Source organism: Lathamus discolor, chromosome 2 (genome assembly GCF_037157495.1).
Source record: "Lathamus discolor isolate bLatDis1 chromosome 2, bLatDis1.hap1, whole genome shotgun sequence".
Lineage (NCBI taxonomy): Eukaryota > Metazoa > Chordata > Aves > Psittaciformes > Psittacidae > Lathamus > Lathamus discolor.
Genome location: NC_088885.1, coordinates 127,769,834 through 127,797,697, shown reverse-complemented (window position 1 = coordinate 127,797,697; position 27,864 = coordinate 127,769,834). Strand labels below are relative to the sequence as shown.

The 27,864-nt window shown below is 38.9% G+C and overlaps 1 protein-coding gene across 4 annotated transcripts in view; it reads left to right on the top strand.

Moving 5' to 3' along the window:
• Positions 1 to 27,864, top strand: part of JPH1 (junctophilin 1) — a 90,143-nt gene that overhangs the window by 29,403 nt on the left and 32,876 nt on the right. For all 4 annotated transcript variants that reach the window (XM_065668455.1, XM_065668454.1, XM_065668453.1 and 1 more), the window contains exon 3: positions 26,196 to 26,314. In XM_065668455.1, the coding sequence (XP_065524527.1) occupies positions 26,196 to 26,314 (119 nt within the window). The remainder of the gene's footprint in view (positions 1 to 26,195; positions 26,315 to 27,864) is intronic.

Below are 27,864 nucleotides of genomic sequence, written 5' to 3'. Positions count from 1 at the left end.
CTTGTAAGGGCTGTGATGGAGCATTGCTGAGAAACTTGGGTAGTTCTTTTAAAGTATATGGGAGAAGTATTTTCTATGAAGAACCTTCTTCTCCTAAGAGAAAGAACACTATTCTCTCCTTTGCTATGGAAAGCATGTGAGGTTTGTAAGGGTTGTCTGTAGTGTGCTAATACAGAGGGATGCTTTTCCTCTTCTGCTCTCAAGTTACAATATACTAAGCAAATATTTATTAACAGACCTTTCAGGAGCAGTGCAATGTCAGCAACTGCACTCAGCACAGCCTGGGTAACTAGGAAGCTCAGCTGCTTCCTGCCCTTCTTGCAAATACCACCTTAGTTGCCTCACTGTGTATGAATACAGTACATTACCTCTGTTTCCACCCCCAGTGAATAAGCCACAGTTAAAGATACTGATGTTTCTTTGGAGTAAAAGCATTAGATTAATAGTCTGCTCCTTGGCTCTGACTTTTTCCTTGTGTCTCTGAGCAAATAGTAATTGTGCTTGTGACTCCATTAGTAGCTGCTGGGCTCTACTTACGTGTATGGCAAATTATTGCAGGGTTTTTGCTGCTCTATCCTGGCATTTCACACAAAGGCAACCATTTCTGATTATTTCTTCTCCATCTTTAATCCAGTGCTTTTTCTGTAAGATAACATATCTGAGGGTGACATTTTCTTTGTGTAGCCCCCCTTCTTCACCTTCTGTTATAGTCCCAACCTTAGTGCATGGTGGCTGGGTGTTTTGCAAGTTCTCTCCATTGTAGAGGTTCTAAATAACCAAAGGAACTGGGGAGATGCTTGGTTATGCTGTCCTAAACTTGTCTTTTTGAAAGATCTGCTGCATTGTCATTCTGTGTTTCTGTCACTATTTCTGTTAGCTTATTTGTAGACCCTGGTAAGGTTGGTGCTGCAATGTGCACCTGTTCCTCTAAATCTTTCTCCTCTTTTGCATCTTGTCTTTCATGAAAATGCAGGGTGAGAAGGGGTAAGGGAAAAAAGATCTGCCACAGGAATTTCTCTTTCGGGGTTGTATTTCACTTTCAAGATTTTACCTTTGTTGCTGTAAGATCATGTGCCAAAGCCTTGGTGATGCAAAAGCTAGAAGTTGTTAAGAATATACTTGGAAGTGGGGGTGACTGTTCAGCCTGTCTGCAGCTGGCTCCTCAGTGTCCTTGAACAAGAGGGCTTGGGAGTAGACTGAATGGATTGTCTTGATGATAGCAGCCCACTCCTGACTCCCAAGGGTTCTCAAACAGAGCTGAGAGTGGGTAGGGATTTACTGGATGGAAACAATGTAGATGTGGAACATCAGATGGGATGAACATGTGCATCGCTCACCGACTATTTATGTATACCCAGCAGCGTAGTGGAATGAGGGACCACTACTGCTAGGAGCCTTGGTGACAGGGTCCCTGCCCTGCCATGGCAGGGCATTTAGACACCATTGCTCTATGGCAGAGATGGTCACCTAGCAGCAGCAGGAGAGCAGGAAAAACGTTTTTCTCCATCTTTCCATTCTCTGTCTTCCAAATATTGAGTGATGGGCAGCAGGTTGTTGCTAAGTAGGAAGGAACATCGTCTGAATATGCAGATGAGGCCCCAGCATGTTCTCCAGCCAGGTGCAGTGCTGTGCTTCTGCACCTCTGCTGATCTGCCTGAAGATAAAAACAGGCTTCAAGCGTAGCTAATGTCGCTGTGTTTATTATGGAAGATCTCCACTGCTACGTTGCAGCCATATCTATAGCTATAGTGTTCTGGGTATCTGACTGCCATGACAGATAATGACTTATTTGCATTCAGTTTTTGTGTGACAGTGTGAGCACCGTTGATCCCTTTCCCCCTGTAGCGCTTTTATGCAGCCATGCTATTGACAGTCATGAGTGCTTTCTGCTGTCTCTTTCCTGTAGTGTGTTTTTGTAGTGTTTTGTTTAGCTTTTGAAAGTGATTAAACCCTTTGTACATGAAAATCCTCTTTATATTTCTGTCATAGTACTGCTAGCTAGATTTTTTTTTTCCTTTCTTCTTAAGGCACTTTGATCAGCAGGACTAGTCTGGCACCTTCTCATAGAGAGAATGCTTTAAGAACTCCTTTGCCATCTTTGCTGTACTGGGATGCATCAGTGATGACTCTTCTGATCTGTCTCCAGAGTAATTAACCAGTTCTGCACAGATTTACATTCTGTTGTATCAAGAGTTTTTCAAAGGGAATTTCAAGTTTTACTCCCTGTGTATCATAGGTAATGTTAAAAGACTTTTCTGCTGGTTTTTGCATCATATTTAGGTATAACTACAACAATAATCTTCTGTCAAAAGCTCTACTGTTCTGTACACTTTCTTGGAAGTCTCTCTTATGCTGGCAATTTACCTAAAGCCATTCATTCTATTACGGCACCATATTTTAAGCACAGTGTTAGGAATGTTTCTGACATTGCTTAGTTTAGTCACATGTCCTAGATATATTATACGGTACAGTAAATATTTGCTGGGGAAAAAGAATCCTAAATAATCTCATGTAGTTGTTAGTGCCCCACAGTTTTCTTTGTGTGGATCCTGCAAATTTTTGTTGCAGTGTTGGTTTTAGGTTTTTTTTTTTACTTGTTTTGTTTATTTTCCCCCAAATTATGTGCGTTAATAAAAACTGAAGTTACATTCCCGACTTTCTTCCTTCCTGTTTGGACCAACTATTTTTTTTAATCCTGGCAGCAGAGTGGCCCACCTTCAAGGTGGTATCTTATCTCCACAAAAGAACTCTTCAGTTCGGCAGCTTAAGTTGTTCTCCTGGTATATAGGTAGTAGAGATTCAGAATGAGAGCAGGCACCCACAATTCAGGTTTCACACTTCCTGATTCAATGTCCTAATTACCAATAGTGACACAAAGGATGTGCAGTACTGCAAATTCTGCCTTTGGCATTGTTTTCTGAATGCTGACCATAAGCCACTTATCTGTATTTAAATGCATGAATTTAGAGCTTAAATTCTTCAAAATTTTTATTACCTGAAACTCATTATCACAGAGTCATTTAAGTCCAAATGAAATAATGTATTTTGAATACATCTCTGAGTATCTCCTTTAGGCAAGTTTAAGCTCCCTGCTGTTTTAACATGCTGCCCAGTACCTAATCTGTACATCAGACTTTCCCCCATTCACTATGGGAGGATCTAAGCATTATTTCTGAGCATTAGGATTTTTACTCCTCATATCTGAACACAGCATTGCTGAGCTTCATAATGCTTTGCTCCTGATCCCCATGTGGTATAAAATGTGAGCAGCTTAAATTTCGCTATTTTACCAAGGCACTTTGAAGATAAAGTGTATGTGCTACAGAGATGGGGTAAAAGTGCCCAGGTGAAATAATGAGTGGATGAGCTTAGTGCCTGCCTCAAAAGCTGAGAACATGAAACAGCTAATGAAGATTCCAGTGTCATTCAATTTACATCAGTGACTGCTGAGCAGTTAGTTCCTCGCAGTCCTGTTTTCATCCTAAGGTATCTGAACAGTATGGAAAATGCTGAAGGTAATTGAAGTAAACTTAAAGGTAATGCAAGTAACAGATGTTGAGGTGTTGTTCTGTGCATGGATAGGAGGAGAGGAGCAAACACAGGAGAAATAGTTAAAGTGTATTTTAATTATACACACCCTTTCTATGACAAATAACTCCAAAGAAGATGAGGGAAGTACATTTTAATCGTATTTTTAAATTAGCCAGAGCAGTAATAGATCATGTTATGTTGGTAAATAGGTAATCTTTATTTCTTTTAGCCAAAATGTTTCTTTAAAAATAGGTTGATACTATCATTTAGGTTTTCTTTTAATACATGAATTACACTGCTGAAAACAATAAATTCGTATTTTTGATTCCTTACCACTTCACTGTGGTATTTTATTCTTTAGCAAAGCAAGCTTTTCCATGATAGCCTATGCTACTAAGGAGGATTTTTAATTAAAATCATTATTATTTTCTTTTACTGGTGCTGAATTTCTTGTCATTGTGAATAGGATTAGCATACAATGCTGAATGTAATGCTGTAGTACAAATAGGTTTTTTTTTCATTGTATATTTGGCTGAACAAAATATATAGCTGAACTTGAGAATTTTGAACCAATATTGTTTACATGTGCAAGTAGGAAAAGATGATGCACCCTTCCCCCTTCATTGTTAAGTGGCAAATTGTTGCTATGGTGATCGTTCTTTCCATCTCATCAGCTATAACCTGGTTTTCCACATCAACTGAATAGCTGCAAGCAAAGCATGATCTTTATTAATTTTTTTATATCAGTTGATATTGTTTTGCTACATAGTTACTGTCTGTGGACTTAACATCAGCATCAAGATGCAGTGAATGTAAGCAAGATAGTTCTAATTTTGTAGTACACAAATCTGTGCACTCATTGAAACAATCTTCATGTAGCTGCCAAGCACTTTAAGTGGATTTCTTGAAAGGAGCTTATTTTTGGTGTATACAATTAATTTATATTTTTTATCTTTATTTGAAAGATTATAAGCTTTTGTAAATATGTGAAAAACTTTGTAAAATCCCAGAATAAGGTCTCAGTTAAGCAATTTGTTGTTTGTTAGCCAAGGTGATAAAAACAGGATAGTTGTAGTAAAATTTCACAGGACAGCGCTATTTTCTTGCGGTGTATATCAGTGCACATGGTTCAAATGCAGAGAGATGCCTGTGCTGTGACAACAGTATGCTGGGTGGCCTGTTGGAAAGTCACCAAAGGACAGATATATAGATATATATATATATATACACATATATATGCACATATATGCACGTACAGAACTGATTTGTGCCAAGGAAAAGGATGTAATGAGCATATGTGCCATCAAAATTTTGCCCTAAAGCCAGAGATTTTTTAGGAAATGGGCGAGATGTCCTGACGAACTTGGAGCCATAGGTGGGACACTGTGGTATCGCATGATAAGCATGGACTTTTAAATAACCTCTGTGAATTTAAACTGATGCCTTTAAAAGTTAATATTAGTCTAAATTCACTTATGCATCATTCATTACAGTCAGACTTTCATGTAAGATTTGAAGTGCTGAAAAATGTAACCATATTAAGTTGTGTCCTGCATTGCTAGACAGCATACGAGGAAGTCTGTTTTTATGATTTTACTTATGCTCCTGTACATTTCATTTGGTTTTTGGTGGTTGGTTGGTTGGTTGGTTGGTTGTGTTGGGGTTTTTTTGTTTGTGGACTTTTCCGTCTACATTTCACCTGCATGACGTGGCTGTTTTAGATTGTGTGTCATGATCAATAAAGAAGTGTCTGTCTCAAAAGAAGTTTTCTATTTATTACCTGTTTAATGGTTCACAAGAGGACCTGCACTATACAGAAGTGTTCTGAAAGACTACTTGAGCCTATCATTTAATGTAAAAGCATCCTAATTATCGTATATGAAAATGTAAATAAGAATCTTAGTTTCTAGATTAGTAGTCTTTTTGATTCTGTATATGAAACTGTTTTTCATGTCTCAAAATATTGTGCCATATTGACCTATATTTGCAGTGAGGGATATTTTGCTGAATAATGTCAAAGATCATCTCTCAGTAGAGCAGTCTCTTAAAAGATATGGTGAGAATTCTAGTACAAATGTGTGTTACCTATGGAGGCAGACTAGGATTGATACTTCAAGTAAGAAAGATGTCATTGCGCAGTTTAAGTCTTACTGAATTACTTAGATCATTTGGAAGTATTTACTGCATGACTACCAGAGGGTTAATCCTTTTGGTCAAAACAGAGTTTACTAAATAGCCTGTCAGAAAATACTCCATGAAAGTGAGGAATGCTGTATCTCTTCCAGCTGCAGAGGATGAGTACTGAGGACTGAGAAAACATATTGTAAAGTTGCTCGAGCCAAAACAACCATTACAGTGTTCTTGTAGTATCTGTTTGCTTTGCCTAACTTTATCAGGTATAGTATTTTAGCTTGTGAATCTGCTCATCTTAGTTTCATGAGCTATCTCATTGCTTAATTTCCCCTTCACCAAATCTGTATGATAGTACAAACTGAGCACCTGCAAAAGAATATATCCACCCATGGGGCAGGAAGTCCTTGCACATATTTTACAATCACACAAATAGAGCACAGAAAGACTTTGTTGTAATGTACTGATCCTTTTTTGTTGGGGGAGGGATACAAACAATTCCAACATTTGGAGCAAAAACTGATTGTAAAAGAGAAGCAGCTGCTTCATGGTTTGTTGTTGCATTTTCCCAAGTAACAAAACCAGAGAATAATTATTCCTTGAGCAGGAGCAGAATGACCCAAGACTTTTGGCCCCCAGTGCCAAAAGAAAAATTGAGTAGTCTTTATACCAAGCTCTTTCATTGCTCAACCTTCTCATTTCCTTACTTCTTTCCTGAAGCTTGTAGTTTCAAGTACTTTTTTAGCCTGCAGTACTAATGAACCGGTACCAGGAACTGGCTGCAAACATGAGACATTCTTGAGTGCAGGAATGGCTGGCTGAGACTGGGGGAAGAAAAGATGGTTCCTTTCAGCTGTGCTCTTCCGCAGTTTTAAGCATACATGAAACTGTAGCCTAGCTTTATCTGGATTTTTTTGTCCTACACAGTCCCTTAAAGGGATCTAATGTGTTCCTTTGTTGTATGAATGTAATCGGGAATTTGATGACCTGGAAAAAATGTATTCAGGCAAAATGCCAGCCAGAGAAGAGAATCCTCTGCGCAGCAGGACCGTGCACATGGGATCTAGTATTTCTTTCTGTATTATTTTCCTTTGTAATAATTGGGGTTTCTTTTAATGCTTCAGTTGCTGTTGTTTCTGAAACCATGTACACATTTATATAGTATAAAGATGGTTCAGTAGAGGCAAGCATAAAATCAAAACAAAACCACATTTGCCACATAAAAGGGCATAAGATAACTGTTCTTCATTCCACTTGAATGTGTGAAAGTGTGCACAGGTTGCCCTCTTTAATCTTGCTAAATTCTACTTGTTTTCTATAGCCAGTATTCTGTTTATTTTGCCATCTGTTAAATACCTAGTTCTAAATTCTGCTGCATGTAGTGGTAAATAGACTTTGTGGCTATGACATCTGAAAAATAATTCTAACTTATTTCTTAGTGGTGTTGAAATAGATCAGAAAATACAGCTACACTGATAAGTTACATATTTGTGTTTATTATTGTGCAGAAACATTTAAGTTAAAAAAACTATTGTAGTTTTGATCATCTTAAGGTATGAATGTGCTAGCAAGGAGACAGTGTTCTCTCATTGCTACTCATATAAGGAAAGATAGACAAAGAGGCTGTTGGTGTCTGCGAAGAGAGTATCTGTTGCTATAGATTGAAATGTATAATGTCAAAACCAGTTTAAACTAGAAATGATAAATAGTGCTTAAAAAATAAACAAAACAACAGCAAAACTCACTTTCTTTCCTCTGAATTCCTCTGGACCTGCCAAAGAATTGCAGTTCTGTCTTCTACCGTAAGTGTCAAGCGTGCAGTGTTTTGTCTGGGTGAATGTAGTTCCAAGCCTAAATTCAGAAACTGCCTTTAATTCTTCTCTTGCCTTCATAATTCACAGGGAAAAAGACAAAAATTGTCCATACCAAAGATACACATACCAAGGAATTTTCTAAGCTGTAGTGTTTATGGTTTAGATTTATTGGTAAAATTTGTCTGAAGATACATTTTTTCCTGTTTGTAAATCTTGTTTTCTTCACCTTGACTCTTGTTTCTCCACAGATACACTCTCAAATACTTTAATTTCTTTCTTATGCTGCTTTCACAGCTTAATTGCTGCTGTGTATATTTTATTTCCTTACTTACCTGTTTGGCTTCTTCCCTTTTAACATTTCCGTTCTGACACAAGCTTGACACTGTTAAGAGGCAATACCATTTTCAGGGAACTTGTTTAGACAACATGTGCTTTGTTCTTCTTGAGCACCCTAAAAAAATGTTGTCTGAAGAACAACAGAGAGAAAAACCATCAGACCTTTCATAAATATTTTAATCTGAGATTAGTGGCACTGCTTCTGTGTCCCACAGTCTTTCATCACAGCAGATTATGAGAGGGAAACAAGATTTGCTCCATCCAAAAAGCATTGTAAGGGAAAGAAGAGTTTTCATTTAAAAAAAAAACCAAAACATCCACCTGATTTGTAATAAGTAAATTAACAGACAATACCAATGTAGAGATTGTTCTCCATATCTAAAATACTTTTTAGCTGTGTAAAATTTTCCAGATACAAAATATTCTGGATTAACTATTCAGAATTCTCTCTGTTATCTGTCAGGTTAACAGTGCCTTTTCCTTGTGTGTTTTGAAAGTTCTTGGTGCAGAAGGCAGTTGGGTTTATGGATTTACTCCAAACTAACTGTTATGTTTTGCACGTAAACCAAATCTTATTCTGGATATGTTTTCATGTGTAGGGTAAGAGACCACTGAATAAAGCAGATGGATAATACTCGAACTGTGGTTACCACAAAGAGCATTGGACTGTAGAAGGATTTAGAGATAATACGTTAATTTACTTGAAAGGACATTAAGAGAAAGAAGGTATAACCTGCAAAGAAATCTGAGTACTTTTAGTTGTGACACTGCCACTACTAAGAGAAAAGTAAGATGTTTCCACTGATTATTAAACATAATGCCATATCAATTGACACGAATAACAGACCTTTTTTCTTTATTTTTTTTAAGGATAGATGGATACCAAGCACCTCTGAAAAAAAAAAAAAAAACATAAAAATGGTAGCGTATTTAAGTTTTTGAATTCCAGACTTCACAAAGTTTTTAAAGCTTGTGTTAGATGTAATTCATACGCTTTAATGCAGAGATATTGTAGGAGGAAAAGTAATTAGCTGGAGGTGGACAACTCTTTGCTTAATTATCCCATCGCCAGCAGGGCTAAATTCAGCTCTGACATACACCAGCAAAAATCTTATTCACACAGAAGCAATGCTCAGTTGCAGCACTGCAGTACGTCATGCTCCAGTCTCACCAGATGGCATTTCTTCTTCAGGTGTGTGTCACTTTAGGTGTGTACACTCTTCAGGGAGGTTAGACCAGGGGGTTGTTCTGTTTGTTTTTAATAGCAGCATACTTTCTGAACCTACACCTAGCTTAGCCATTTCATGCTTCCATGTAGGGTACCATAGTATAAGACGTCTAAGGCCTCCATGTAGAAGGATAGCATAGATGGGGCTTACTTATTTCCCTCACTGTCAGTAGGAGAATGAGATGTGTATTGAAGATGCTTGTTCTCAGCTCAGACATTTCCAAAGCCTTCCAGAATTCTGTCTGTCCTGATCTGGTATTCACTGGTTCAGATGCCCCTGCCCAGATTCCTGAACTGAGCAGATAAGAATCTGCATGCTTTAAATTTAGTCTACCATGCAACTAACATACTCTTCCCTGTACAACATAAAAAAATCAATTATTATTTTGCTAGGGAAACTCTCTGTTCAGATATTTCATATGCCTGCCCTTATCTGCTGGAATGCACAATATGTGAGATTCATGACTGAAATCCTATCTTCTGCAGCAGCTGATGGCTTCATCAAACCTTAAAGTAAGCTCCAGCATTTCAATTGTAAGCAATTAGTGTCCATTAAGTACGCCATGGAGCAGACTAATGCCCAAGTGCCGTAGCAAAATGTCACAGAATAATAAAGAGTTAGCAACATACTGATACTCTTACACCCTGCTGAGATAAAATTTTTGGAATGACAACACCACTGGTGCTCCCAACATGGGCATCAATAGCCATAGTTACTCCACTATGAGTCTCCATATTGATCCCAGTTACAGATAATGAGGTTCAACTACTAAACCTGGTCTGTCACTGGTTATGAGATAGCAGTTAGCCCAAATATAAACTGTAGTACCAAGTACACTTTATACAATGTTCCTGGAGGAGGTTTGGCTTTCTGGTCTCTGCCCTTCTCGCTGGACAGGGGCCCATTCCCCCTTGCTCAGCATTCTACCCGACGACAGCCTATGTGGCATCTTATGGGAGCATCTTGTGAGTGATGCTCAGGATTGACTGAAAGCAGGAAATTCATCTTCCAGTCAATTGCTTTTTCACTTTTTTCAGGCACTGTCTTTTAGATATTGGTCGAGAGTTGGCTTCCTGTTATGATCTGAGGCTTTACCACTGAGGAGTGTGTACGTGGAAGAATTTGGTCTCATAGTATGTTGTTAATGCGTCTGGAGATTCAAAAGACTGAGGCCCGCATAGATGGTTAACATCTTGGAAGTCATGTCATGTCATCTTCTTATTTATGCAGGGTCATTTTCAACATTAATGAGTGATGCTAAATTCAATGAAAACACTGTAGTGTAGTTTTATAGTCACCAGCCAAAGACAGGCGTGACTGATTTATAGAAAAGAGCTTGAATATTTTTACAGTGACTCCAGCTGAGCCTCCTAAGTAGTATTAGTTGTACAGAAGGATTCTGTCAAGCAAAAGCACACCTAAGGACAAAGACCCCAGACGACTTGGCCTTTCTCTGAGGAAACTATACCTCAGCTTTGCTAAAGCTGGTTGGCTGACTTCCAGGTCTTGCTGGCAGGGAATCATCTTTTCATATAGGGTGGGGTGACACCTTGTTCTCATGACAACAAAGAGCTCCATTTTGGTGAAACAAAAGGGTCTACTGTTAGCCAAGTAGCTTTGCAGGAAGAAATGTACACATTGGATGTCCCAACCATTTGTGGCTTGGAATGTGTAGCTGTGTAGCTTCAGGTGCTCTGGAGGAAATGGGACTTTTTTAGAGCGCATGATTCTTCAGCGTGTAGATTTGGTGGCATATACTCACCAAAAGTACTGGGACCTCTTACCATGGGCAGTGGGGGACTGACACATCTGCTGACAATTGCCAAAAGAATTGTCCCAGTGTCACAGATGGAGTCTCATGCCAAATGTTCCTGAGATGCTGTTGTGGGAGTCAGCCTTCCTTTTATTTTGACAATATTCTTGTTTCTGAGACAACCCGACAAATTTAACAAGAAAGTAGAGATCTCTTTTTAAGCCACACTAGAAAATATGACCCTTCAGACTCTGTCTTGCCCTCTTCCCTCAAGACTAATTGTTAGGACCTCACATGGTTAGGTCCTTAAATATAAATTTTTCCTGTCCAGTCCATTCAGTTTCAGCCTTCCATGTCAGAAGTCCTTTCCTTCTCCAAAGATTTCTTTCTCTCTGAAGCCTTTTTCAAAGAAAATCTACCTTTGTTCACAGAAGATCTGTAATTGAGGTTCCTGTTTCCTTGGCACTGGAAACTGCATTTTCTCAAGGTAGATAAGAAAGGCCATTTCTTTCCTGTCCAAAAAAAAATTCTAAAGTTGTCCCAGTGCTATCTCACTTGTAGGCTGTTAATACTTGATTTTATCTTATCATGTTCAAAGTCTAAGACTGAGTCATTGTTTGCAGCATTTCTATGAAGATAATGTGTGATGTACCTGAAATTACTGGTACAGGATGTTGCATCTTGAACTTTTCTGTGGTGCTGTCACTCTTTATAAAATATATGATGTATTTAAAATAAGGAACTCACTTTTGTTTTTACCTAGACAGCAAGGTGATGAAAGAGAACTATAGTGCAGTGATTCATGTTGTGACTTGTATGCTCTTTGTCCAGATACTGTGGAATTGTACAGCCCTGTGGTTTCAATTGCTATTCATACCCATTAAACATGAGGAGAGGGTATCATTCTCCTCTCCAGTAATGGCTCTTTTAGCAAACTTACAGATAGGTTAAATTTCTGCATGTAAGAATTCTGATTAAAGTACATAAAAATCCTGGACCTAAGAGCTCCTAAAAGCTTTCTTTGTATTTCTGCCACTCTGTGGAATTCCACCTTGGTGATCAGATAGCAATCTAGCTTCCATGTTGAGCCTTCAAAAAGAAGTCAATTTGTACCCTATTTTCTCAACAGTTTGAATATTCAGTGCACTACTTTGCAACTAGACAGGTTAGCCATGCAAGACTTTATAGATGGACTCACTTGCATGAGAGTTAGAAAAAAACCCTGCTGCCAGCACATTTCAATTTACATTAAAGGAGCTCCACAGAATTCATTGCAAACCAACCCATTAGTTTAGGAATTCTTTTCAGGGCTGTATTTTATAGCACAAGTTTTCTTTATCTCAGCAGACCTTTCACCACACATCTGTCTCACAGAGAGTAAAAATATTATTTGTTTAATGGATTGCAGAGTAAGTCTCTGTTTGTTACCAAGTGACTTCTCCTTTCCAATGAGAAATCACATTCCATGTACATCCACTTGCTGCCAGACTGTGCTCGTGCCAGAGCAGCAAGGCTACTTATGGAATGGGCCTTCATGTTTTATTTAATATTGGCAGCTAAGCATAATAGGTCAAATTCCATGTTCAGTAGACATACACTTCATTGATAGATATAGCTGAAATTCTGACTATAGTTTCATTGGGGGAGAAATTATTATTGTTATTAATTTGCTAATTATGTAAAATAATCTTTTAATTACCTTGCACTGATCATCTTGAATTACAAATTCTTCAAGGAGGCCTGTGTTTGCTTTCCCTGCTCTTCCAGTGGCTCTTCAAGAATGTCCTCCATTCCTCCTTTAAGCCCCTAGTAATGTAGGCTTCAGAAGAAGAACTGAGGCAAGACTGAAGCCTTCCCTGCTGCTGACCTTCATTTTTCCCATGGGATTCATACAGTAAGGTACAGATTCAGGTGAAAATGAATTTATATGGACTCTAGGAAGGACCATCTTATATTGGTACACAACCTGACAAAGTAAGTTGTTGGGGTTGTTTAGACGAGGAAAGGGAAGGTTTCAGAGAGACCTTATAGCAGCCTTCCAGTACTTAAAGGGGGCCTACAGGAAAGATAGTGAGGGACCCTTCATTGGGGAGTGTTGTGATAGGATGAGGGTAATGGTTTTAAATTAGGATCTGCAATTTCGGAACATAACTTATTTCAGATAGAATCATCGAATCATAGAATAGTTAGGGTTGGAAAGGACCTTAAGATCATCCAGTTCCAACACCCCTGCCATGGGCAGGGACACCTCACACTAAACCATGTTACCCAAAGCTCTGTCCAACCTGGCCTTGAACACTGACAGGCATGGAGCATTCACAACTTCCTTGGGCAACCCATTCCAGTGCCTCACCACCCTCACAGTAAAGAACTTCTTCCTTATATCAAATCTAAACTTCCCCTGTTTACATTTTAACCCATTACCCCTTGTCCTATCACTACAGTCCCTGATGAAGAGTCCCTCCCCAGCATCCCTATAGGCCCCCTTCAGGTACTGGAAGGCTGCTATGAGGTCTCCATGCAGCCTTCTCTTCTCCAGGCTAAACAGCCCCAACTTTCTCAGCCTGTCTTCATACAGGAGGTGCTCCAGTCCCCTGATCATCCTGGTGGCCCTCCTCTGGACTTGATCCATGTCCTTTTTATGTTGAGGACACCAGAACTGCACACAATACTCCAAGTGAGGTCTCACGAGAACATAGTAGAGGGGCAGGATCACCTCCTTCGACTTGCTGGTCACACTCCTTTTGATGCAGCCCAGGATATGGTTGGCTTTCTGGGCTGTGAGTGCACACTGAAGCCGGCTCATGTTCATTTTCTCATCGACCAGCACCCCCAGGGCCTTCTCCACAGGACTGCTCTGAATCTCTTCTCTCCCCAACCTGTAGCTGTGCCTGGGATTGCTCCATCCCAGGTGTAGGACCTTGCACTTGTCATCGTTGAACTTCATAAGGTTGGCATCAGCCCACCTTACAAGCATGTCAGGGTCCCTCTGGATGGCATTTCTTCCCTCCAGCATATCAGCTAAACCACACAGCTTGGCATTACCAGCAAACTTGCTGAGGGCGCACTCAATCCCACTGTCCATGTCACTGACAAAGATGTTGAACAAGACCGGTCCCAACACCAATCCCTGAGGGACACCACTTGTTACTGGTCTCCAGCCAGACATTGAGCCATTGACTACAACTCTTTGCATGCGGTCATCCAGCCAGTTCTTTATCCACTGAGTGGTCCACCTGTCAAATTGATGTCTCTCCAATTTAGAGACAAGGATGTGCAGGACAGTGTTGAAGCTTTGCACAAGTTCAGGCAGATGACATCAACTGCTCTACCCCTGGCCTTCAGTTCCATAGCCCCATCATAGAAGGCCACCAAATTGGTCAGGCAGGATTTCCCCTTAGTGAAGCCATGCTGGCTGTCACCAAGCACCTTGTTGTTTTTCATGTGCCTTAGCATGCCTTCCAGGAGAATCTGCTCCACGCTTTTGCCAGGCACAGAGGTGAGACTGGATACTTTACAAGATACTTTACAAGGAGAGCTGGGTTTGAGGCTTCAGAATTGCCTTCCTTCAGGGCCCCAGATCTCAAGACTGGGCCTTAGGAGGAACAGCTTTTTTATGGGAGGGGGAATGCATAGTATTGCCTAATAGGAGATTCTTGTATTACCAGCTGCTCTGGTGTCAGAGTCATGAGAGTCAGTAAAACCCATCAACCTTTAGATAATCTGGCAAGTCTGGTATATCTGTGTTTGTGTGAAGAGAGGAAAATAAGAAAGTAGGATTGATTATTTTGGGACTTACTTCCTTCTTTATAGCACGTAGTAGTATTTGCACTACAATTCAGCTATTAGTGATGCAGAAAAGAGGATATTTGCTTTCTAGAAGAGAGTGGGGGAGAATGCCAAGAATCTAGACAAGGACTGTAGTAAGGAAAAAAGGAACAAATAGACCACAAGTGGCTATAGAATCATTGAATCGTAGAATAGTTAGGGTTGGAAAAGACCTCAAGATCATCTAGTTCCAACCCCCCTGCCATGGACAGGGAGGGACACCTCTCACTAAACCATCCCACACAAGGCTTCATCCAACCTGGCCTTGAACACCGCCAGGGATGGAGCACTCACAGCCTCCCTGGGCAACCGATTCCAGTGCCTCACCACCCTAACAGGAAAGAATTTCCTCCTTATATCCAATCTAAACTTCCCCTTGTTTAAGTTTTAACCCGTTACCCCTTGTCCTGTCACTACAGTCCCTGATGAAGAGTCCCTCCCCAGCATCTCTATGTTGAGAGAGTCTCAAAACAGTAGGCTTCCTAAGTCTGCAATAAGTTGTTACTGTCGCAGATGATTACTGCTAAATGTGTAAGAATGCAACAAGGAATCCTTAGCCTTACCATGCAGATCTGCATAGCTTCAGATTAACAAAGCAGTCAAGGACTGCTTTAAGCAGGACTAAATAGGCTGCTGTGAACTCTCAGCTGTCTCTGGATGCCACAAAAGCCTTTTGGGCATCTAGGAAAGATAATCAGCCCTATGGAACCAGCGGAGAGCAGTGATCCTGGGTTTTCAATTTTTCTGGTAGTTGATAGGGCATGCTGGTTATTTATTCAAATTGTGTGTTATTATCAGCATTGCAGGTAGCTACAAAGGGTACATATATACAAATATTTTATTTGGGAGGGGGTATGTGTATGAGAGAAGATTATTTTAAAGCTGTTAACTGTGCTTGTCATAAACCCAGGTTTTGCATTTCCTTCACACTGGAGATAACAAAACCTGTGCAATAGCTGTCACCTGCTCTATGCCTGAAAGGATCTGACGTTACTTTCAGTCTGAAGTGCCCTTCAGTTAAGAGGAATTACATGTTTACAGATGGAAGGATCATCATAGTCTTTCCTTATCTTGTTTTTACTGTTCAGTCTCTCGATGTTTAATATATAATACAAGCAGCTTCATTCATATCTGCCAGCCTGGAGAAAAGTCAAATCGTATACAACCATCCCTACACTTGTGCACTTGTCTTTAATGGAGAGCTTAGGTCTTTTGCCGATTAGGCTGTTCAGATATAACACATCAGTGTTTTCTGTTATTCAAGTATTTCTGTGAATTTTTTTTTAACAGTTATCTTTAAACATGTCAGAGAATTTGTAACAACTGAACGTAGGAAAACTAACCCGAGAATGGTTTGCTAGACAGTTTTCTATCAGTACTGTTTTTGTAGACATCTGGCACCTGATGGGGGAACAGAAATGAACCACGCAGGGAAAGATAAGTCCAATTCAGTTTTAGCTGTCAGACTGCTAAGGACACAAAGACTGAACACATGCCTTTAAAAGTGTGAAAATACTAACGTTCTGTTTCTCCACGAGATTTTAATACTCAGAGATATTAAAAGGACGGTTAAAAAAAAACATTGCCACAGATTATTTGCATTCATGTCAATATGTTTGTTATTTAAAGAGCTTAATCACATCACGTTCTTTTAGTTATAAATGCCTAAATTGCATTATTGTATCTCATAAAAATTTGTTTGCCATTATGTTGTAGGTATTTTTTCAAGCCTCCCCAAAACTATTTTAGATTTAAACTTTATCCCATGTTCATTGTATCCTTTCTATTCTTATTGGTTATGAAGATTTCAATTCCGTACTATTGTTATTATTATTTTGAGAAAATGGCAGAAATAAATGTGCGTGCCGCAGCTTTTGGAAGACAAATAAGCACCAAGCCAGTAAGCCTGGAGTTGTGATTTTTTTCTTAGTATATTCCCGTCTGACAGGCACAATAATCAACTTTTTCTGTTCTGATACCAGAACTGTAATCTAATAAGTGAGAGACTGCCAAAGTCATTTAGGAAAAGCATGAAGCATATTCTTAGAAGTATTTACGTTTGGGCAGTTTATCTTAACATTTTTTGAAGCCAGCAAAACCCACAGACTTAAGTAAATTTTCACTTTTTTTTTTTTTCCTGTAATTTCCTGTGCTGTAATTGTCATGTAACCAGTGTGTTGCAAGTTATATATATTATGATATAAGGAAAGATCAGATATGGTTTACATTATGTATTTTGCTCTACAAATGCTTTTGTATTCCTTACTAAAATATCTGGGCATTTCCTGCCCTAAAATTTATAAAAAAAAAAAAAAAAATCCTTTAAAAACTGCATCAACTCTGTACAAAGGAGAAATTAAGAAATACAGGCATTGTCAAGGATGACATCTGATATAGTTTTGCTGATTAATAAGGCTTTCAAAAGTTTTATAACTAGAGTTATTCTAACAAAAATGATTTAGTATATATTTTTTCTAAAAATCAGCAATTGATTTCATACTTTCTGGTCTCTTCCTGTAAGCTGTTCCTGGATTTCATCTAGCTGTATCCATGGGATGATGATTTGCTGTTGCTTTCTTGCACACAGTTTAGAGTAGCTGCCAGGTACTGGTGTTGATGATAGCAGTCATCATACATACTGTTTTATTTCATTTGTCCCGGGTAAAGAACAGGGTTACGGCATGGGGGAAGTGCAATGCACTAAAACATACTGTAGAAATTGTCTGGTCAGATGATTACAACAGTCCATGTATTCCCATTTCCTTGAGCAGGAATTATACCTTCTCATTGCAGGATGCTTATTATGTGTTCTTTTTCCTTGAAGCTCATATTTTATGATGAAGGGAACAGAAACATATTTATCACTTTCTTTTTTTCTTCACTTAACTGTGTCATCAAGAGCAGCTGAAGCTCAAGTGTGCATGTTTTGTTTTATGCTTCCAGCTAGATTCTGAAGTTGTCTTCAGTCAACCAATATAATTGGCTTTGGTGATCGGAAATGTCAAATTTGTTGCAGATACTCCTTTACCCCTTTCCAAAAAATCTGTCTGCAGGTATTAACATTATGGGGCCAGGGAACTGGAAAAAAATACTGCTCACTAAGGAGACTTAGTAATAAAATAGGATATACTCTGTCCTGTAAAGTATCATAGACAAATGCACATCAAGATTTCTGCTTTTCTGTAGATGTACTTGGCACTTAGTGACATGAAAAGATACCAGCAGTGAATTACCGTTAGCAAAAATGGGGAAAAAGTGTGAGGTGTCCCTGCCCATGGCAAGAGGGTTGGAACTAGATGATCTTGAGGTCCTTTCCAACCCTAACTATTCTATGGTTCTATTCTATGATTCTAAGTGTTATGTTCCCCAAATTTCCCCACAGGAAAACTTGCTTTCTGCATGAAATTTTGCTGTTCATCGTGGTGAAATTGAAGACAATCTTCAAGATTTCTGTGCCAGTGGTAGGGTCAAGTACAGTCAATTTGAAATCGAAACTTCATTCATTCAAGCTCCTGCTAGAATAGTAGATAAAATTGAATACATCACATGAAGAGCCAGCTCCATTACTCAGGGGCAGATTATCTGGTGTGCACACAAATAATGCCAGGCTAGTGGGACACCTAAGTTTAGGGGGAGGTTCATGTAAATGCAGCTTCCCTGGTGATGCTTAATAGCAGTTTAAAACTGCTTTTTAAATTCGGGCATCTGCATATGAGTCTTTTTCCAAACAGGTGAGCAGGAGTGAGGCCCTGAAAGACAGACTAAGGAAACTGTATTAATTTGTCTTGATTGTTAAAGGTGAATTTTCAGAAATACTTTTTTTTTTCATATATACTGTCCGTCATTCACCTTAAATCTTTCTGAACTGCTGAGTACACATGGGACTAATGTAAATTAGAGAAATGTGTACTTCAGTACCTCTGAGTTGCTGAGCAGTTCTGGTTTTATTGATGTGGGCCACAGAGGTCTAAAGGAGAATGCAAAGAGGTTGTGTATCTTGGCATAAGAAGGGAGCTGGTCGTAGAATGGTTTGACTTGTAAGGGAACTTAAAGATCATCTAGTTCAAACCCAGTTCTTCTACCAACACACAGACTGGTGTTTGCCATAGGACTTTTCGCATATTGGTAGGCACAGCAGAGCATGTTCATGCTGACCACTTCAGGAGTCCAACATCCACACAGTTCAGAGGAGCAAATTGTAAATATTTCAAGTTCTTTATTTTTAATGGAGTAAGAGCGAGTGCCTCCAGTGAGATAATCAGAGCACCCATGTCGGATGTCTGAAATACGTAGTGTAAACAGTCCCTAAACCATCTAATCCCACTTCCTGTAAACAAAAGACTGTGCCATTCTTTTCTCAGAAAATGGATTAAAGGGGACTTTTAGTACTCTGCCTCATATAATTTTAAAGACTCAGAAAGATCTCTCTTTTTCTCTGTGAAATATACCCAAAACATTTCAGGGTTGACTATGCCCAAATTCAGTTTTTGTCATTGGACCAGGTCAGTTTTTATCTGAAACACTTGTCTTTCCCATTTTGTCTTCCCTGTTGTTTCTTCACTAAAGATCTTCAAGAAGTTTTAAGTTGAAAATTTTTTCTTTTTCGAACCTCATTTATTCTGTGGTCCTGACATTTGTTTTTCTTTCTTGAGACATTGATGAGCTAGGCATTATTCCGTCAGTGGTTTTATGGAGTCTGAATTATGTAGTACAGCAAGAACAAATTCCTGTTTATACTTGATTTTCATCTCTCATGTATAAAGACCACATTAACCTTTCTTTTTGCTGCAGTGTGTGGGACTAGTCAGATTATTCTCATACTCCTTCTATGCTACTTTCCATGACAGTCTCCCATACTTGCTAGATGTTTAGTTTCCCAGTATTGTTTCATGCAGTGGGTTTTGGAGTTGTTCTCACTGAACTTTAGGTTACAGTAAGCTTTAGGTTACAGTAACTTTAGGTTACACTAATTTGTCCATTTGGGGTTTTTGGACATTTTTCCTATTTTGGAATCCAGAAGTTGTGTAATCTGCCAACTGACCATAGTATGTTTTAATTTGTATTGAGACATCATGAAAGTAAAATATTAAACAGCTCTGAAGCAAAAACTAATTCATAAGGTAAAACACACACATCAGTCCTTTTTTTTCTTTGTAAGTCTTCTACATTAAGCTTTGAGATATGTCAGAGAGTTAACTTTTAGTCCGTTTTGATGTGGCTTTTTAATTCCACGTAATTTATGCTGCTTTTTAATTAAGTTGCCGTAGGTTACAAAATCCAAAACCCTGAAAACAATCCAAGGATGTTAAATCAAAGCAATCTAGATAAGATACAGGACCCATAATCTTTACATGTGTGTGAAGTGTTTGCAAAATGACATTTGGCTAACCAGTCATTACCCCCAGGTTATTTTTTATCCAAGTGCTAAAATCAAGTGGGCCATTTGCCAATTGTAAGGAATTTTCTCCATTTTTAAGCTGTTGTTACCTATAGATTAGTATTTTTTCAGCTCTTCTAATATGAGTTTGGACTTGAAAAAAAAAAACAAAAAAAAAACAGAAATGAATTTATGGTGGGAAGGAGGAGTTTTCAGAAGCAAACTCCACAAGGTAAGATGATACAAATCAATGTGCGAACAGCGTGTACATAATAGATCTGCTTATGCTTCACTACATGAGACTTTACTGACAGCACCAAGACAGTCCAGTTCCTGAGTGAAGGAGGTGTGGCTGGTTGAAACTAACATCTGTCAAAGCACAAAGGAGATTATCGAGTAAAGTGCTTTGAAGAGTTTTAAGTTCAGTTCTTGACTGAGGACATATATCTCATTTAGCCAATTCAATATGCAGCTTACGAGCACTTTCTTCACTGGCATGAAGCTCTTGTACTGCTGTATCTCTAAGTCAGTCTTTTCTCTCCATCTGTTTCAAAGATTCTCATTTCTTGCTGGTATTCAGTGACCTACCCTCACTTCTATATTACAGCAATGAGTTGCTGAGAGTGATACAGCCAGCAATTCTTAGCTAGCTCTACATAGTTGTGAACATATGTATTTTTAACCCTACCATAGCAGAATATTGTTTTTCAGCCAGTATTATCACTGAAAGAAGCTGAGGAGGATGACTAGCATACTTGTTAAATGGCAGTCTCTCACTTGCACTGTTAAAAAATGCACAGATGCTAGATAATTCTCTAGCATTCATTACTGATATGTGTCAGAAGAATATGAAAATAAAATGGGGACAAGGCAAAAATTGAATTACCAAAAGAATCATTCCTTAAAGTTTTCATCTCCAGCTCATCTTTTCCTGGAAATGCTATTGTTTTCTCTAGCAGTTTTATCAGAGCTCAGTTTTGCAGCACTGAGCCTCAAATAGCCATAAAGAAATGTAAAAATGTTGGGTAGTTTCATACCTGGAACAAACCAGCAGAATATTCTTTGCTTTCTAGAAAAATCACTGTAGTTCATAATTAGGAAAATGGGAAATATTTTTTTAGATAACTACAGTTTCAAAAAGGATGATATGGGTAGTGACCCACAATATGTAATGTTTCTCAGACAAACCTGATAGCTTTCATTAATGAAATATATCTCCGAAAACTTCATGTAGGTTAAGCCTTTACTGCTTTTTTTACTATATGGAAATCTGTTAATAAGTAAGTTTTAAGATTATTAACGATAATTTAGTAAAAGCATAATCATGTTTCATGTATTTGGCAAAGAGAAAACAGAGAATTATTTCTATCATTTGAAGAAATAGAAAGCAAGCTCCTGGAAAGCTTTATGCTGGAAACACTGTGTTTAATAAAAGCTGAAAAATGAAACAAAGTAAACGTACATTGCATACATTTTTAGTTGACTCTGAATAAGGTAGCATTACAAGTGCCTTTGAAGGATACCATGGAAATACAAAATAATCTGGAGGGTGATGGGCAGTTCTAAATGGCATTTAAATTTAGATAAACATTGCATAATGCATACCAGACACATGGCATTATATATAAGCATTGTTGCTACAGAATGCTAGATAGATGTTTATGCTCTTCAGTCCTCAGTACTCCTCCTTCAAGTCACTTTTCAGACAGAAGTAGATAGAAATCTGATTGTAGTATTGCTGGAAGGGGAGACTGCTTATAAGAAACCCCTGACTGCTCAGAATTTCATGAGTATAGCTAAGATGATGTAGTGAAAGGAAAAGGGAGAATGGCTTTAAACTGACAGAGAGGGGATTTAGATTAGACATCAGGAAGAAATTCTTTACTGTGAGAGTGGTGAGGCACTGCCAGAGGTTGCCCAGAGGAGCTGTGAATGCTCCATCCCTGGCAGTGTTCAAGGCCAGGCTGGATGGGGCTATCAGCAGCCTGGTCTAGTGGAAGGTGTCCCTGCCCGTGGCAGGGGGGTTAGAACTGGGTGATCTTCAGTGATTCTGTCATATGTATATGTTTACCTACCCAATCAAACACAGGAAAGAAAGGTTATCGATACTGGAATTGGTTGTCCCACAGTCTAGAAAGTTCAGGCGTCTTTCAAAATCAGACCTCCCCTTATGAGTCAGTAAAATTTCTAACAGCAAAGTTACTAAGCCATTGGTCCTCCAGCCCTTGTTCATTGGCAACAGAGATTGGTAGGAACAGCACATGCTGTCACCAGGTACCAAAACTCTGCATGAGCTTATAGCTGTGGGTTCCTCTTTAATGTAAGTACAGTTTGATTTCTGCCATATCTCAAGATGCAACTTTATTTTTTCCCTGTCTTGATTGCATTTACCACCATTGTGGACTCATTAGCTAGGTAGTAGATTGTTCTTCAAAATATAAATTTGTTTTGGTTTAAATACTTTCATTTTGTATTGGTTTGAAAGCTTTCAAGCACCTGTTTGAGACATCACATGGAATATTAATGGTAGGATGATATTTCTGAGTAAATACACGGGTAAAGACAAATGGCGGTTCAAAAGTTAGTGATGTGTATTGTGTATTACGGTTGCTGAGACTGAATTTTTACAAAGGCCTGCCTGTTCACAGCTCTCCCTTACAAATTCATTAGCTTTCCTTATAAACTATTCAAAACTAACATATTTTTCTCCAGTCTCTGATAATAGCATTCTAATAGTGTGGGGATCTGTGCAAGGCAAAATGAAACAATTACAAACAAAATGCAGTGCCAAGCTGCAGTGTCAGCAGGTAATTTGGAAAACATGCAGACAAATAAAGTGTGGAAGTCAGAATTTAAAACAATACAAAACAAAATGCAGGAAATTAAATAGCAACAGAAAAATTATTTGAGTCTGACACTTGTAAAGTAAGTGTGCAGGAAGTGAAACAGATTTCTGAACATGCAGTTTCAAATTGAGATAATAAAGTACACGTTGATAAAGTTACCAGTAAAGGATCCAAAAACCGCAATAGAAAACAATGCAGCTAATGCCTGTGTTCACAGGTAAAGCACAGCGCTCATGTTCTTTTCACATTTGCCGTATGTTGTCGGTGATTCTTGCTGAGGAAGCCGTCAGGGAAACGTCTCAGCACAGCCACGTGCACACTTCTCTTTCACTGGTCAAAGGGCTGCTCAGAAGCTGTTCTTGTGCCTTACCCTCCTGGGCCTATTTAATTCCTTGTGCTGTGTCGTCTCTCAGGACAGTGCAGCACTGAGGCTCCGTTCAAGTGTGTCACTGAGACATGCCTTGGCAACATTTGTGTCTGAACAGTTCCTCCCTTTCTGGTCTGCTGGAACTCCTGACTCTGCTTACAAAAGGGGCAGAATAGCAGGAAGTTTGAGCTGGAAAAATAGGTGTGATTTAAGGCAGTGAAGGAAAGCAGTGCTCATTTACCTTCTGTTTCATTGGCTTCTTCCTACTGTGATGTACTTTGCACAGTTTCACCAGCTTATTTACTTATGTCACCATTTAATTCCTCAACTAATTGATACTGCATGTTTGAACAGGATGCATGATTTGCTTCTTGGGTATAATAATGCAGGACGCATCTGGAATATTGCGTCCAGTTCTGGGCCCCTCTGTTCAAGAAGGACAGGGAATTGCTTGAAGGAGTCCAGCGCAGAGCCACAAAGATGATTAAGGGAGTGGAACATCTCCCTTATGAGGAGAGGCTGAGGGAGCTGGGTCTCTTTAGCTTGCAAAAGAGGAGACTGAGGGGTGACCTCATCAATGTTTACAAATATGTGAAGGGTAGGTGTCAGGATGATGGAGCTAGGCTTTTTTCAGTGATATCCAGTGATAGGACAAGGGGCAATGGGTGTAAACTGGAACATAGGAAGTTCCACGTTAACATCAGGAAGAACTTCTTTACTGTAAGAGTGACAGAGCACTGGAACAGGTTGCCCAGGGGGGTTGTGGAGTCTCCTACACTGGAGATATTCAAGGCCCGCCTGGACAAGTTCCTGTGTGATGTACTGTAGGTTACCCTGCTCTTGCAGGGGGGTTGGACTAGATGATCTTTTTAGGTCCCTTCCAACCCTTGGGATTCTGTGATTCTGTGATTCTGTGAAGTTCACAGGCATCAATAAAGAACTGTATTATCCTGGCAGTATGTTTTCCTGATACTGGTCATTTAATATATTAGCTTTTAAAATGTCTATTGTAGTGGGGGCAATAGTATTAGACTATTTTTATATGGGGATAGTCTGGTTGTTCTATCGTCACAAAAGGATGATCAGTGTCTAGTCTGTCTGTGTGCAGACTACATTATTATCTCACAAAACACTGTCCCAGTGCTAGGATTGCTTCATTAAGTTTATGCTACATAGACGTAATTATTCAGGAGCTAAGAATAGCTCATCTAATTGAAAATAATGATTATACAGAAAGAGCGGGTTTGATTACTGTTACTAAGCAAGCACATACTGTACAACCATTCATGAACTGCACAGAACACATATGGGGTAATACGGTGTGTTTGTTTTGATTAACAGCTTCTTTCCTCCACCCCAAGTACAAGTTAAAGGTGTTACTGCTTATTTGCTGTTTTGGGGTTTTTTTTCAGGGACCTGTGAGAAGGCAGCATGAACAGATACTTAACTAGTAAATGATGACAAGCTAAGCTTTGAAATAACATTCAACATTTATCCCCACACACATTTTAGGGAGGATGTAACTTAAATAAATCTTCTCCAGGCACCACAGATGAAACTGTCTATGTGGGGGTTTTTTATGTCTGTGTTTATACTAGTACCCTTCGGGATTAAACATCCTTTTAGAAATGCAAAGTCTGCTGTACTGTTAATCTTCTGGTGCTCATTCTGGTTAATGCTAACATTTAATTCTTGCTTCATATGAACCACATAGAACTCTTCTGTATTCCTTGAAAACAACACTGAATTTTTACAGCGAAGTTGTTGAAAGTTTTCATTTATTTGATTGCTGTTGGTTAGTATCAGCAGGCGCACGGGATTGAAGTTGCTGCTGCTGTTGTCCTCTTACCCGTTTTTCTTCTTACTTAAATGTCTGTTTTCTAGTAGAATGTTATGACAAAATTCCTGATATCGTGAAATTCAATATTTCTGGTTTAGAAAAGTTAATATCTCTGGAAGCTGGAAAAACCTCTGCCAGTTTGCCATGCTTAGGTTCCCCTCCATTCTAATGAACCAATTCATAGCTCTAGGCTGTGTGCTAATGCTGTGGAAGCACAGAGAGATCGCTGCCATCAGGAATTTTTAAGCAGATGACTGTTTAAAAAAGGAGGTGGGGAGGGAAGATGGGACAAACAGTGATGCAATCCTGCAGTCACACAACTATCAATTTGCACAGTCTGGAATCAGAGGCACATGCACAAGCTGTTCTTAAGACTTTTTAAGAACTAGTAGAAGGATAAAAGTGGAAGCAAAGGGCAGATTACTTTACAAAAGTATTCAAACTGCTGTCTTGACTTCAGAGAAGTTGCCTTTTCAGATGGTTTTGGATTTGAAATTCAGTGAGTTACAAGCATTTAAAACTGTTAATTCCCTATTTATACAAATGCCTATTGAAGCATCAAATACATTTTCCATCCCATTCCTTTCCAACATAGTCTGATTGTGGGAAGATTTCTCTTTTTTTTTTTAGGCCAACATACCTCAAGTTTGCCCTTCAAAAAATTTTATATGGCATCCAGCAGTGAGCGTGAACTTTGACATGCTGAAAATGCTGTGGAAATGAATCCCACAGTCGTCTTGACCACTGTGTATCCTGGTTTCACAGATCACTGTTTAGAAGTCAGTGTAATGGCCCAGTCCAGCCTTCCGTACACTTCTATGCACATTCTGGTAACGTGTATTAAAATCATAATCCCAGGTTTTGGTCACATACTATTTACTTCTATTTAGAAATCTTAATTATAAGCTTGGGCTGTAAATTTTGTACCTGCAATTAACTTCAGCAGGACTGAAGGACTGAGAGGAATAATGTGTTGATTCCAAAATATTTTAACTGATTTGCAGTTACTTATAGCAAGTGAGCATAAGAGTGCACTATCCCATATATTGTGTGGTAGCTGAGGACAATAGTCCTTTGCTTGCATGTTACTGATGCAACTCATAAAAGACTTCTCTGCATCTAAACTGTTTTCTACTCTGTACAGAACTGCACATGCAAGAGCTAAAGCTGACGCTGCAGATCAGGCTGCTCAGGCTGCTCGCCAGGAATGTGATATTGCAAGAGCAGTTGCCAGAGAACTTTCACCAAATTTCTACCAACCAGGTAATTGTAGATTGTTTTTTTTTTGTGTGTCTGGTTTGGTTTTTGTTTTGTTTCATTTTGTTTAATTTTATTGCAGTGAAAAGGTTCTGTGTTAAGCTAAAAAGTTGACTTCAGTTCGAATGTTTCATTTGGACAGAAACAATTGTCATGCGTAAGTCATGAAGAGTGTACATTGCTAAAGGAGAATTTGTTTTCACTTTTTAATCCTTTGATGACTGTTGCTTTGTGTAAAAACAGTTGAGTGTCAAAAAGACAGTATCAAGCATGCAACTTTGCCTCAAATTAATAGCTTCATCAGGTCAGTGCCACAGGCAGACTTCAGAGAGCATAAATCCACAGAAAACTGAGTTATTTCTATAATGTGTTTATTAGGGGAAAGATCCTTAGCTTTTTTACTGTCCAAGCGAACACAGTCTCGGTTGGGTAAGGCCTGAATTCTAGAGAATGCTGTAGCATTGCACGTAATACATGAGGGAATCCTTCCATGTTCTGCCTGTGGTGCTCCATGGAACATTAGTCCCATACTCAAAATATCATAGAATTAAGCCTGTGTCACCTGTGCCATCATTGCAACCCATTTTCACCTGCCACATGGCTCGGAAAGTTGCTATAGAAAGAAGCGAAGTGGGTTTTGCTTTGGTTTTCTGGTGTCTTTTCATGAGGTTAATATTTTTGTGTACTGTAGTGCTCTTTAGCTTAAGACTGGATAGATAAAATGGCATTCTGTTTGCCAATTCAATGTCTTTATAAGTCTGTCCTTTAACCTGTCAAATCCATGAGTCATATCTCACTACTACTTTTTAAGGACTTGCCTGCAGTTGTATGCTAATATAGGTAATAGCTTTGACATTCATTTTCACTCACTGTCACCTTCTGCACATCCTTGTTCGAGACACAGACCTGTTTATTCTTAAATGTACCCATATGGTGGATGCATGCTAATATCACGACCTGCAAAATCAAACAACATTCCTCAACATTTTCTAGCAATTCACAATTTCCTTCAATTTTTAGCATAAATAACCACTGTATGTAAGTTCTTAATAAATCATTATTGTCAGTTAGCTTAAAGAATACTTGGTTTTATTTTATTTCTGAGTATTTGGTTGTAGAGAGCAATATGTGTTTAGGGGCTGGGAGGGCTCAAGCACTCTGTTTAGCATGTAAGGCGAGGGCTGGTCATCTCCTGCAGGTTAGAATTTCCATTCCTCATATCAGTCTTGCACTCTTTCTTTACACACATCCTGTTATAAATTCATCTGTCTTGAGCATGGCTATTGAGACTGTAGGCAAAGCTCAGCAGAGCTATTTCCAGTAGTAAAAGTTTGCTAGCTTTAAAATAGTATCAATATGAACCTTTCACTGTTGGAAACTACCTCAGTACAGCCTCTCCATGGATTTACATTAGTGGCCTGTACTAACTACTGATACCCGTCACCTTCTTTTTTTATTTCATTCTTCCATTAATGGATGGACTCCAATTTTCATATGATCAAGTACGTTGGAAAAGACTTCTAAGGTCGTTAAGTCCAACCTTTACACCATGACTG